General features: G+C 43.1%; 1 protein-coding gene across 25 annotated transcripts in view; it reads left to right on the forward strand.

Moving 5' to 3' along the window:
• Positions 1-14,077, forward strand: part of PPFIBP1 (PPFIA binding protein 1) — a 119,409-nt gene that overhangs the window by 91,585 nt on the left and 13,747 nt on the right. For 14 of the 25 annotated variants that reach the window (XM_065050066.1, XM_065050075.1, XM_065050069.1 and 11 more), the window contains 10 exons: positions 376-460; positions 3,065-3,222; positions 4,129-4,259; positions 5,786-5,839; positions 6,908-6,968; positions 8,042-8,071; positions 9,275-9,446; positions 10,953-10,985; positions 13,288-13,429; positions 13,678-13,806. In XM_065050066.1, coding sequence (XP_064906138.1) covers positions 376-460; positions 3,065-3,222; positions 4,129-4,259; positions 5,786-5,839; positions 6,908-6,968; positions 8,042-8,071; positions 9,275-9,446; positions 10,953-10,985; positions 13,288-13,429; positions 13,678-13,806 — 995 coding nt within the window. The remainder of the gene's footprint in view (positions 1-375; positions 461-3,064; positions 3,223-4,128; positions 4,260-5,785; positions 5,840-6,907; positions 6,969-8,041; positions 8,072-9,274; positions 9,447-10,952; positions 10,986-13,287; positions 13,430-13,677; positions 13,807-14,077) is intronic. The other 11 variants (XM_065050074.1, XM_065050079.1, XM_065050084.1 and 8 more) reach the window with 3 other exon arrangements.

The following is a 14,077-nucleotide window of genomic DNA, read 5'->3' on the forward strand; positions in this document are numbered from 1 at the left end:
GTTTTCCTGTATGGTTTTGCACAGTTATAAGCATGTGCATTTTATAGGATATTTTCTTTTGATCACCAAATCCCCAAGTCCTTTGATTACTGCTTTCTTTGTACATCACAAATTTATTATACTCTACCTTTGACTTAACAAGGGACCTGAAATCCACTTTCAAGGCTGGGACAATTCTGGTGATTAACCAGGTGATAGTTTTGCTAAATACGAGTTTTGATATTTCAGATAACAGAGTTCTGAGTCCTGTCCCATCCACACTTCCCATTTCTTTTAGTCTCACAACCAGTTAAGCCAAAGAATGTCTAGTATTTGTATTTCTTATTTTTGATTTGCTGAAGGAAGAAGCATGGTCACAACTTTCCTTTATTTTAGGATCGGAAGATAGAAGAGCTTCGGCAATCTCTGAACAGGTACAAGAAAGTTCAAGACATGGTGATACTGGCTCAAGGAAAAAAAGGTATTGTGCAATCAAAAAATAAATTAAAGCCTACTCTCATTTAAACTCTAGGGACATTGTGGTAGAGTTATATTGACTTTTAGAGTTACTATCTTCGGAGGCATCTCTTAGGTAGAGTAAAAGTCACTCAGCTGGTGTGAACTGGTAATTTGCCTTATTTGTCCAGGCAGCTGCACATTTGGGTGCTGTCCCATTTATCATCTGGTAAATAGTAACTATTTTTGTCATGCTGCTTATTTCCCCCTTGTAAAATCAGTTTGAATACGATGAGCTCTCAGGCTCTTCCCATAGCCTCCCGAAATGCCTTTCAGGGCTCTCTTGCATGTGTTCCTGGGGAGGGGTTGGCAGCTGAGCCCAGCAGTGCCTGAACAAGCACGTTCCTACCAGCCAAACCAGCACCACCCTGGCGGCTGCGCACGGTGTAGTAGTAACACCCGAGAGCTGCAAAAATGTCTGTAGCAAAGTGGATGTGCTGCCAGGACTATGTCGCGATGACACGCCACGTCTTCGGCACGTAGGGAAGCCTTTGCAATCCACCACACGCAGCAGCTGTGGAATAGTTTTCCTTCCTTACCACAGTCAGGGGCCAGGCTGGCTTTTCCTACCAGTCTTTCTTTACACACACCCCCCCACCAGCCTCAAAGAAGCCTTCTTTGCCACCAGATAATGAGCTTAACTGTGTGGCTGAAGCAGTAGCTGTAATATACAACATAACATGTTACAGTCCATTGTTGCATGACTGGTGGAGGCTTCCAGATCCAGGAGCTTTTGATCCCCAAAGGTGATACATGTTCAACTGGTCATCAGTTTGATGGAATTGCTTTGAAAACCCTGTCTCTCTCCTTTCTCCCTTAAAAGAAAATAAAAAGAAACACATGTAGAACATTACACTGACATTTTTCTTGGATGTTAGAAAATTAGCTTCTCCCTTTACAGCAATAATCCTGGCCTGGTGGGTTTTTTCCCTGCGTCATCCTGTTCTTTCAGCACTCAAGTTGCATTTTGTAGGTCACTGTCCTCTGAAAGACCTGTCCCCAGCATATTTTAGAAATTAGCATTCTAATAATGTATACACGTATAATATATGCGCCACTTAAAAGTTTGTGCACCACAGTGTTATGTTACCTTGTTATGGAAACTACCATTGTCACTGAGTCCTCTAAAGGCCAGAGAAGGCCAACCCAGCCTTCCACGAGCCTTGAATTGACCTGAGCTCGTTGCCTGAGCTTCTTTAGGATAAAGAAAGGCTTGTGGATTTTGTTGGCCATGCAAATGTGGGAGGTGGATGACCTTCCCTAAGGGAGAGAGATGTAGGAGCCCCCAGGGATCCTTTCAAAGAGGGGAGATTGTCAATTACCCGAAGTGAGTGAGAGGGCAAAAGATGTGTTTTTGTGGTGGTGGATTCATTTGGGCTCTTGGGTCTGCCATTCTGGCCCAGGGCAGAGCCCCATCTGGACGTGCTGCTGAGTCTGGGGGTGAGACCCAGGGAAAAGAGAGGGTCCTGGTGGCCCTCTTTCCTTCTGCCTGGCTTTTGAGAGGCCATCCCTGTGGGGCGTCAGTGATTGCAGCAAGGAGATCCTGACCTCTGCTCCTGAGCTGATTTGCAGGGCTGCGTGAAAGTCCTCATCCATGGTCTCCAGCTGCTTGTCATGCCCCCCATGAGCACCTGCAGCCCTCCGGTGGATGCAGTGGCTTCTCTTAGTCCAGTGTCATGGACGTAAGCCTGGATGGGAGCTGGCATGTGCCAGAGCATCCTGAGCTGAAAACTGCCTGTGGGCTTTGGATCTTGGATGCTAAAACAGACCTTGAGTCTCTGGGAGCTGTGCTTCATGGTCAGTTCATGGAGCATGGACAGAGATTTCAGGCAGTGAAAGATGGACAAGAGAGGTTTTTGCTGTGAACAGACTTTGGCTTGTACTTGCGTCACATCTTTGGTAATGAGTGCTAGATTTCTGCCTGCTTTTTAGAAAGTATTGGTTGCCTTTAACTTCTTCTTGTCAGTGTCAGTACTCTGGTATCCACAACAAGTGTGCGCATCCAAACCTTTTGGTAGCACTAAGGCAGTTCAGGAGCAGCAAGTCACTCATTGGGAGCAAAGGATGCCAGATGCTGGTGCGGGTTATGGCATTAACTAGATGAGACACACTCAGTGTGTGTCAATCTGCAAACATAATGTGGTCATTTAAAAGCTGGTATTAGACTCTTGTGCAGTGGGCTGCATTTTTCCTACGGGTAACTTGAAGATACCATAGGGACAGCTTAAGTTTCAGGCAGACTTGACCCCCTGGTCTTACCTTAGTGAATGAGGGAGAAGTAGTATTTAGTATGAAATTCCAGAACATGGGACAGGAAATAACTACACCAGTTTATTCAGCTTGTTGAAGCTGATCCCACTAAAGGCCCTGAGGGCATTTGCTGGGCTTTTTGCTGTCAGAACTATGTTCTCCCTTTGCTTTAACCGTGCTGTGTTGTGGTGGTTGAATTGTGAATTGACACTTGGCAATGACTCCCCTTCTCCTATTGTAGTCTGTCCTAAAAAAAAAAAATAAAAATAAAAAATTTTTTAAAAAAAGTCCTAACCTGTTCCATTTTCTCTCCCTTCAGGCAAGGAAAGTGACAGTGAAGACTTCTTGAATTCAGGGTCTGTTTCCACAGTTTTGTTGGACACGCCAAGTCTGACTGACCCAGAGAAAAGCCCATCCCCAACCCCAGTAACAGCATCTCCAATTCACGATGAGTTTAACATGAATATTAATGAAGAGGTATCTTTTTTCTTTCTCATTTAATGCTATCACTCCATGAAAACATCGCTTGTGCTGGATTCATATTGCAGATGCCAAAACTCAAGTTTCTGAAAAGACTTTTTTTCTGGGTTGCAGAGTTTTTAGTAATGTGTTGTATCATTTTGGACAAGGTAGTTTTCTTGTGAAGGCTGCTGGGGAGTTTCATCTGAGTTCAGTTAAATTTTTCTTAATTATCAAATAGGATCAGGAGACAGCAAATAGCTGTATTTATCATGATAATCGGTCTAAACTACTTTTCCTATCAAACATAGCTGTTTTAGGAGCTGCATTTAATTTGTCAGGAACTTGAATGAGACATGTTGGGACTTATTTAATATATCCTGTCATATTTAAAAGAACGCAATCATTATTCCATCCATTGAGTTAAATGATAAGTAGGTTGTGGTCCAATCTCTGATTTTTACAAATAAAACTATAGATATCTCTTCTTGAAGTTCTGAGTCAGAGCAGGGACTTAACTTAAACAGCATAAACACACTGTGAAGAAACCAAAATTAAATTAAATGTTTAGCAGCTTTTAGTATTCTCTGAGTGACTGAGGACAGGCATAAACCTGAATAGTGAACTAGCCTTCATGGGGTCTGTGGTAGAGATGGATCTAGGAGGCAGCTTTGGGAGACTTGTGAGATTTTTATCTATGCTGTAGCTTATCTGTGCAGTGATTCATGTTTTACTTTCAGTGCCGTCTTGCAAGTAGTAAATCGGCATTGTATTACAATAGAAAGAAAGAAAGAAGGAAAGAAAGAACTTCTAAAAATTTTATTTCAGATCCTTCTTTTCATAGTTTATCTGTTACTTTTTTTTTCATTTATGACCGCTTAATTTCAACTCAAAACAGTATGACATACTCTAAATTCTTTTTAGAATTCCTTACAGATCCACACCAGTATTTTACAGATTTCAATCCCTTCTTTTTCATCAACATCCAAGACCTCAGAAACTGTTGCAGAGAAAATGAAAACACAGCCTAGGCCAGATCCTGCAAGTGAATTGAGGTATTATTGTTTCCATGTATTTTTCAGTTGTAATTCCAATATGCTGTGATGTTCAATGAGAGTAGTAGTCTGTCAATTGCTGTATTATCAAGTCATTAAGTCATATAAAGGTGGCTAGCATTCACTTGACTAGCTATAGTGAACTAAGCTTATGTTCTTAAAGTATGTTGATTAAATCTTTTTTGGTAAGCAGGCATTGGCTTGGTGGTTGTTGCTTGTAGCAGCACTTTATACCAGCTGCTTCGCAAGAAATGAACAGAAGGAGAGAAAAACTGATCTAACATAATGAAGGACACAGAATCATTATTTTTATCTAGGTTTACATCATCTAGGTCTGGCTGAGATAGTGTTGGCTGTGCTGGCACAAATGCATTCCTGATGATTTGCATTCAGACATTTTCCACAGTTGCTAAAAGCTGGTGTAAGGCACGGCCAAAACTGCAACAAAAAGCCTGTGCAGCTCTAACCTCAAGTCATTCATGGAGCCCCAGAAAGAAACCCAAGAGGCATCTTAAAGACTTGAGAGAGATACGCTTGCTGCTGTCCTTTGACATGATGAAATTGATGAAATGCAATGATATATTTCTTCAATTGCTCTTTTGAGAGACCTGCCTGCAATTTTGAAAGATGGACAGAACATGTAGGCATGGGAAGCTGGGGTGGGGTGCGTGGCTGCACCCGGGGGTTGTGGCTGAGCTGTGGCACCCAGGGGCCCCCACGCTGACAAGTGGTTGTCTGTCGGCTTCTCCATCGTTCCTCAGCCAGCAGCCTCCTTGCCCAGGTGATGAAACTCGGCCCCTGCAGATCTGGACCGGCACTGCAGGGAGGGCTGCAAAGGACGCAGAACTCACAGCTGGACAAAGGCTGTGCCAGGGTTTCTTCTTTAGGGTGCAAGTTCCTGGCTTTATCTAAATAAGTATCAAATACTAAAAATCCAGAGGCAAGGAAAGGAATCTTGTTTGCTTAACACCATCATCAATCTCAATGTGAAAAACCAGTGCAAGCACAGGTTGATATGTGATTTTTCAGTTCCAGTCAAGGAAAGCATCCTGCCCAGAAGACCAGCTCTGCTTGGTGTCTCGTGTCTGCTGTGCATTGCCTCATACAGCTCTAGCCATGACCAGCAGGACCATTTGTGTCCCATTCTGAAAAAAAAACCCAAAAGAAGGCACTAACATGCAACAAAATGCCCAGTGCTGTGGGTGACTCGCAGGGAGCCACTGATCTCCACTGCTTGGTGCTGCTGCAGGCCCTGTAACTGCTGTAACCTTTGCATTTATTGAAGCTGAACAGTGAAGTATTGTCATCAGTTTAACAGTGCAAGTTGTCCTTCCTGGGGTTCTTGAGCTCACCTTTGTCCCTTATCTTTTACAAGGCTTGCCACCATAGAGGGGAAAATTTGTCATGTTAGTACCACAACAGCTGAAGTGAAAGCAGTATTAAAGCAGGCTGAGATGATAGAATTTCTGTATCAGCACAGATTCCCAAATGCCATACTTTTTTTGCATCTTTTTTGTTTTTTACAGTGAAGTAAGATCAACAGGTTCCTCCCCAGAAACTCAGCTGTGCGATAGTCAAGTGTAAGTATCACAATCAAAAATGTGTAGGAAACATATTTATGTGTGATTGTCAACTTGAAAACCCCCAATACACCCCCTTATATTTTACACATGCACATGTCAATCAATTCTAGCCAAAATTGTATTTAATGGTGATAGTTTTCTGCTCATGTCCTATGTTCTCGTGATCATTATTTTCCAATGCTTTATCTGCACATATGTGTGGTTAATTTCTTTCACATTGTGAAGCACCTCTCATCAGGTTATAGACTGTCAATATACTTTGGAATCTACAGTTTTCTGTAGTACGTGTGAACATGATTTGCTGTTTCCTTTGAATAGTGGGGGGAAAGGTCATCAGCTGACTACAATGAGAAAATAATTTTAACTTCTGCCACATGGCCGTGTTCCCTGGGGAGATGTGGGGCTATGTATGAACTTGAAGTTGAGTCAAAGTGATTTGTTAGTAGGGAGCTTAAGTCAATGGGGCTTGCCTGGTACACGACGTGAGGCTCAGCAGCTGGTTACTCTTAATTTATACCTGGTTGTGGGAAAAACTTTAATGGTAAGTTTGTTTTTAATCAGACTTAAGTGTTCTGGACTGTAAATCCGACCAGATGTTGGAGGATATCTGGTCCAAAATGGAAAGTAGCACTGTAGATAAAATACTAAAACAAACATGCTTCTCTTAACATTCTTGGCTTCTTTAAGGATCAAATTAGTCAGAAGCCTGTTGCTAAAAATGCAGTTTTTCATAGCTTTTGTTGATATCACTTCCTTTGCCTGTGTAACTGCTGCTTCTGCTTCTGAAAATACAACATTAAATAACAAGCCAAAAATATCCAAAGGTAGGCATCGTGTCTCTGAAGCAATAGCAGCAGTAATTACAATGTGGATGTTCTAACAGTATCTCATCAAATTGTGTGGGTGCTGATGAGTGCATTGATTGCCTTAATTCAAAATGTCTTTGTTTTTAGTATATCTCATCATGTATTATAATGCTTTGTTTAAAGTTGATTCCTGAGAGTGTATTTATGTTAGGAAATTTAATTCCAATAACTTGGCTTGGGTTTTATGTCATTGTTTCAGAACTTCTTCGCTGCAGAAGTCCAGCAGTCTGAGCAGTTTGAGGAAAGAGACATCTGAAGCGGTTGGTTTGGGCTTTTACTTCCTCCTGTCCCCTTAGCAATATGGGTGACATCTCTGTTATGGCAGCAACCCTGTGGACACCCTGTTGCCACCTTCTGAGAAATGCTGAGTCAGAGTAGGGCTCCTCACATCGTGTGTTAGCAATGATCACATACATGTGACATCTTCCAGATTTCATTAAAAGGGAAAAATCTGTTCTTGAAAACGCAGGCTTTTTTTTTTTTTTTTGTATGAGGCATTTACCTGAGACTCCCATGCTGTGTTTTTCCTTAGATAATGAGGTTTTCTTTTTAGCTGAGATGCTTTTCTGATTTAGGACAAGAAAAAAATAAGTCCCACTACCACTTCCTACCTGTGTTTAAGGCAAGTAATTCTGGAAGGCCATGTAATTAGTGCATTATAAAATACAGTCTGGGGTGACTATAAGTTTTAGACGGTCGGGAACAAAATACTGAGCCTTTGTATGTCTGGTGATAGCTTCAGTTTAGGTCTCTTTAGAAATGACCAAAAGCAGCTAGCCTCTGACAGTGTCATCAAATCAGGGTAATTCCTCTGCTCTTTATGACAGCCTAAACTGCTAAAAGCTCCTGAGTTTTCTGATAGCCAAGGTGCTGAGCTGTGCCTTACAGCTCAGGAGGGATGTTAACAGGACTGAAAACGTAACCAGAACTTGATGATGAAAGCTGGAGTTCATGGGTTAGGGTTTGTTTGGACAGCCAAGAAGTGGAGACTGTGGGTGTTTTATCTGCTTGGTTCTATCCCGATTCCTGCTTTGGGTCCCCTCAGCCAGCTGTGCCCATTAGTGCCTTAACAGACTGCACATGGCTAATTAAGTACATGGTTAATCCAAAGTAAACCAAAGCAACTGTATTGTCATGTCAGCTCCCTGGGCTCAAAGAAAGCAAGAATTAATCTGTGTGAAATACAGCTCTGAGGAGGTTTACTTTTGGAGAAGAAAAAAAAAGGCAGGGAAAGGTATTTCAGTCAGAATTCAATTCAAGGTAACCATAATGAGTTGAATACTGGCTTTAAACAATGACTTTTTAAATGTCTGTCTTAATCTTTCCCAAACAGGATAGAGACCCTGCGCAGAAGCCCGCAGAGGTAACGTGTATGTGCTCGTGTGTGTGTGTGTGTGTGGAGAAACATGGGCAGGGAGCGGGTGTTGGAAGGCTCATTTGTGTGAAACTGTGACATGCAGTACCAGAGTGGGTATGGCAGAGCTGCAGACAACAGAGCGAGGAGTGTATGATGGTTGTCACCATCGCTTCAGTGTCAGGCTTAGAGTGTCTCGCACGTTCTTGTCTTCTCACACATGGATTATCTTTCAGTCTGGTTAAGCATAAGGTTGCCATCTAAGTTAGTGTTTCCCCCACATATTCTACCACTAGATAATTAGCAAAGCTAACCATTAAGCATTTTACTGACTCTGTAATTACCTTTGATTAGTGTCTCTTTAAATGCCTTTGGCTTTCCAAATTGTTTTCTGTGAGTAACAACTGTGTTCCTGAAGAGACTGTCATTACAGAAGAGTTGCCCTGTGGTACTTTGTGGTCAGAGTTTGCATGCAACAATTACTACCTATAGGAAGACCTGAGCAGAGACAACATACCTCAGATACCACTTGCAGGGTGAATGCTGTATCCATTCAGCAAAAGCCAAAGGGTCATATGTAGATTGTGAATGGGTTTGCTGCTTCTTTCTTTTAAAGAGACGGTGAAACAACTGGCAAGGTTAAAACTACTCCTCTAAATTGGTTAACTGTTGTGTCTGATGGCTGTCCTGGCATTTATACTCCTTGCTTGATACTTAATTTCCTCTCAGCTTTGCAGTGGACATAGTCAACTAATCCATTAATTCTGGAATTGCACAAGAGTGATAGACAAAAGGGGCTGCCTGGCACTTCGCAGAGAACCGGCATATTGTCCCTCTTTGCTCCCCACCACCCCACAGCCACCAGTGGGGGAGACAAAAACCCTGGAAAGCTGGAAAAGTTCAGAACCCTCCAGAACCATGTTTTTACCTTTTCTACATATGTAAGCCAGACTTGCAGAAACTGAGAAACATCTTAAAGAAGATATGTTACTCCTAAAAGGTAGTGATAGGATTCCTGGATCCTGGGTGTGTTCAAATTAAGATCTTTATTTTTCTCTATGGCTTTTATTTTTCTCTATAGCTTTTACATTCTGTTTTCTTGTAGTAACAAATGAGAGTGACCCTCCAGATTTTCTGTCATTTTGCAGTTTCTCTCAAAAGACCTTTTGCAAATTCCATGATATCGAGTCCTTGTTTCCCTAACTTGAGCAGGTTAAACCTCCTGTGGAAGGTAATAATTTTGCGACCCTCCCTCCGAAGTCTCCTTCTCAAGGTGGCACAGGCGACGAGGACAGTTTTGGTACCCGTAAAGCCAGATCTTCATTTGGACGAGGCTTTTTCAAGATAAAAAATAACAAGAGGACCGCCAGTGCCCCCAACCTGGGTAGGTATCGTGCACCTGCATGCAGATTCTGTGTATATTGAACAAGGGTCTTAACAACAACTGTAACTTGTCTTAAGAAGGAGGAAGGGCAGCCGTAGTCTAACTGTGACTTGGTGGTAATTTTCTCAGTAGAATGTTTTAAAAATATCAAACAGCAATCAAAAAAAAAAAAACAAATCAAAGAAAAAACAACAACAAAACCTCACTGATGTAATGAAGTATTTGATCTGTTTCAGCTTCTGCTGTGATATCTCCCCCGAGGCGTTGTAGTGAATTACTGCTGTTTTGAAATGCTTGTTGTCTGGCGGTGGTTCACACATGGGATTTGTGGGCTTTATTTTCCCCTGGCTTCATCCTATGTTTATCTTTCACAAGATTTTTCAGATGTACAGAAATGAGGCATCAGCTCTCAGTCTTCCTCTTTATTTTATGTGTATTTAAGAGTCTTACAAAAGAGATTATGACAACAGGTACAAGATTGACAAGCTACTTAAGCTAATGTTTATTTTTGGACTTGTAATGGAGGTGGGGGGGGGTTGTTTTGGTGTTGTCATTTGATGACATTTGCACATGGTGAAGAAATAAACAAAATGTTCTGCTTAATGCAGAAGTCACCAGCTGAAATCCTACTTGCATTCATTGCTCTGCTATAGTAGTCTGTCCACTTTCCAGTTCAAGCGTCAAGTGAGCCTGTGCAACAAATCTGCCACCATTCATCTGAAGCTTTTGGCTTTCTGTTGCACGAAATTTGGGAATTTAGCTCTGTCTCTCAGAATCCCGAAGGGGTAACTTCTGCTTTGTTGAGCAGAAGAGTCTCCTGTTCTTACTTACTCAAAGACAATTTTAGACTTTCGTTCAAAAGAAATAACATACCTACACATCTATTATGCATTTCCCATATTTTCCTGTGACATACAGCATGGGAATATGCTAGCTTACTTGGAATAGATGTACAGTCTGTTCTGAGGGTTACACTCTTTGTTTTGGTTGATTTCCTGTGTGCTTTTTGTGTAATCACCTGTTTCATCCTGAAATGAATTTGTCTAACAAAGTGGTGTACTTATGGCTGTCGCAAAGGATTGGAACATGGGCCATCTAGATAAGGGTCCTGTGGATTTGAGTAAGTTATTTATGTTGTCCAGATTTCAGTGCTTCTGTCTGTAAAGCTGGGGTCCAGGTACTTTGCCACCTCGCAGGAGCCCACCTGAGTCACCTGTTCAGGGTGTCATGGAGCAAGTGACCTCCATCCACCAAAGTAACCGCGGTGCTGTTTTACCCTCTCTACCATAGACCTCTGCTGCATTTCTTATTTGTCATGGGGGGTATTGGCAATCCTAATCTCTGTGTCAATTCAGTGTTGTGTGTAGCGCATGTGTCTCATGTAGCTCCCTCCTTTTGTCTTGTATTTTGCTGACGTAAGTTTTGAACTGTGTTTTACCTTGTCCCTCTGCGTGTTCTCTCCCGTTGTGCTGCGTGTGGTTATGTGCGTTGTTTGGATATCTGAAGATCGCAGTCGAAGTGCAAGTGCACCTACTTTAGGTATAGTAATCCTGCATGTCTGCCTGTACCAGCGCTGCGTTGTATCTGCTGCTAACAGCTGGTTATGGCCACACACTTTTAAAACAAGAACTAGACACCAGAGCTCTGCATTGAAACTCTCGTCCATCACTAAAAGGAGTTTTCATGTAACATCTGCCCTCTACTAAAAGTCAGCTGTGCCAGTTTCTGAGTAACTGCTACTAATTAGAGAGATTGCGGGTGAATTTGCAGAGACCTTTAAGCACACCTTACCCACAGACCAAGGTAGACGGTGAGAATCAGTGATGTTTAAATACCTGAGGCACCTTTGTGCTGTTGTATGTCCTGGAGCCCCTGGGAGAGCTTAGAGGGTGGTGACACAGGGAATGAACTATATTTCCCAGGCGTTCACTTAGAGGAGTTCTGGGAGGAAGGAATTCCTCTTATAAGAAGTAATTATACAGGAAATGATTGAGGTAGATGGGGGTAGAGCTGTTCACATGGTAAAAACCAGTCTCGTGGCAAGAGACTGGTTGTCTCTAGGAACTCCTTGGAGAGACCCCTTGTCTCCAAGGAACACCTTGGGTGTTCCTGGCAAGGGCAGGTAAGACCTGCAGGGTCCTGCCTTAGCAAGCAGAGCCATGTCAGTCAGGGTGGTTGTACAGCCACCTGGTGTGCCCCTCGCTGATGAAGAGACCAAGTGCTCTGGGACCCTCAGTTTCCCATGTGGCCCCTTCAGTGTTAGGGTCATGTAAGTACGGGAAGGGAAGTGAGGTAGAAGGAGCAAACGTTGCAATACCCGCACATCTCTGCTACTAATGCACCCAGCCTTGTCCTGGTAGTCTCTCTCTAGAATGCCGTTTAATTTTTTTTTTTTCTAAGCTAGCACTTTTTCTTATACAAGTAAAGCAGAAACCACAAACGCAAAAGCCTGGTTCGACATTAGTGCTGTCTCTCACCGCAGGATCCCCATATTTATAATGGTCAAAACAGAGTGCCCAGAAATCATCTTTTATGTGACCTTATTGCTTCATTGCAAGGTTTAACATCTAAAGCATTGGTGGAAAATGGGACATGTTCTAACTGAATCAGCTAAACTTTGCCCAGCAGAAAGGATACACTGGCCAAGCCTGCTGTTTGTGGCATGTAGTGGCCACCTCAGCCATTAACTCTGTGGCCTGAGACCACATGGCCCAGCAATATCTGCTCTGCCTTGATTCATGAAACTAGTTTGGCTTTCTCCTGGAAGTCTTGAGAGTCCATTTTGAAAACAAATTATGGTCATCTAATTACACAGCCATGTTCAAAGATGGTAAAAGTGGTTACAGGCCTGACTGTGGGCCTGCTGCGGGCTGCCTTGCCACAGCTGCTTCATCTGAACAGGCTCATGCTCTCACTGTTCCTCAGCAAGTAAGTGGCATAAGCTCCACGTGGTGGTTTTATTCAGCTGTCTGGCACTTGCTGGCACATCTCTGCTTACGTAGCCTAGTAGATATTGCAATTCTTTTAGTTTTCTTTTTAAATGATCTTAAAATAGTTTTCTTCTTTGTTAGTTGAGCTTTTACTAAATGATCTTTTTACAACTTCCCTTTTGGGGACAGGAGCCCTCAGGTTTCTCGTCATGGAAAACAATAACTACAGGTCAAAGATTTAATGCTTTTAGAGTGGGTGGTAATGTGTAGGGTCTCTTGGAGATTTTCTATGCATCCCTCAAAAGAGAAGATCTAGTTCAGACAGAGCCTAAACTCCCTGGTGTTTCTCTGCAGAGGAATAAAATATTCCAGAATTTGCAGAAGTGAGGGGGAAAAGGCCCTCCTGCTCCTGGGGCAGGAGGAGTTGTTTGTTACTGAAATTTCCTGGATGGGGAACTTATGGGACACTGCAAAGTTATTAGGAAAGATGCCTGCAGGGAAATTATTCATTTTTCTGTGCTTTGGGGACTCCTGGATTGGTGCCATGCCGTGGCACTCAGTTGTTCCTGGGCATCCACATGCCTCAGCTCTGTCTGTGAAAGGACTGCAGGACCACTCACCAAGGAAGAGTAAACTTGGGGTTTAATTCATTGATTGATTCACAAGGTATTTTTTGCCCACCGTGGATGCAAGGCACTTAATTGGTGCAGAGTGTTGCCTTAGAGTATTCCCAGTCAGGCCCATGGAGGAGTAACACGTGTTGTTTCTCCTGGATTTTCCCATCCCTCTTTGCCCCACTGTCTTAACATGATGGCTCTCAGTAATTTTAGCAAGAGTTGTTCCCAAGTTCAGGAGTGCGTCTGTACAATCTTGCGCAAATGAGTCTTGACAGGGCTTTTGCTTCCTAATAGCTGAAACAGAGAAGGGATCTGCAGATCACTTGGATCTGGCTGGCTTACCCCCTCGCCCAAAAGAAATGGATAGTCTACAGATGACTCCACCTTCTCCAGATTCCAAGAAAAAGGCCAGAGGGATCAAGAAGTTATTTGGAAGGTAAGTAAAAGATGAGAAATGACTGGGAACATGCCTTCCCTTCTTCCCCTCCAACCTGTGGCTCCATAGTTTACTGCCTCAAGAGCAGGAGGAGCCGGTGTGATATTTGAGGGAGCAAACAGCAGGTTGGTGGAGGGTGGAAGGAAGAGCTACAAACCCCACAGGACATCTTGCCTGTATTGGTTGAAGTAGTAGAAACATGCCTTTTCCTTAACCAAATGTGAATACGCTTTCTTCCTTTAAACTAGACTTAAAAGAAGTCAGTCTACCACCTTCAACCCAGATGACATGTCTGAGACAGAGTTCAAAAGAGGAGGGACAAGAGCGACGGCGGGGCCACGACTGGGCTGGTCTCGAGACCTGGGAAAGTCTCACAAGTAAGACGAGAGGTGCAGGGTGTGCTGATTCTTGCCTTCCCAGCAGCTCTGATCAATCACGGGGTCCAAAGGAGAAGTGAAGTGCTAAAAAGAAATGTCCCCTCTCTTGGCAAACAGAAACAGGTTGATCCAGGCTGTTTCCTCCTTTGAGAGGTGGTCTTTGCACGGTTGAGGTTGGTTGGGTGGTGGGGTCCTGCTGTGAGTGGACTCTGGTTGCCTGGGGCTTCACAGGAATGCAGCTGTGAGGCCATGCAAAGTGGGGTGTGAGCCC

Source organism: Columba livia, chromosome 1 (assembly GCF_036013475.1).
Source record: "Columba livia isolate bColLiv1 breed racing homer chromosome 1, bColLiv1.pat.W.v2, whole genome shotgun sequence".
Classification (NCBI taxonomy): domain Eukaryota; kingdom Metazoa; phylum Chordata; class Aves; order Columbiformes; family Columbidae; genus Columba; species Columba livia.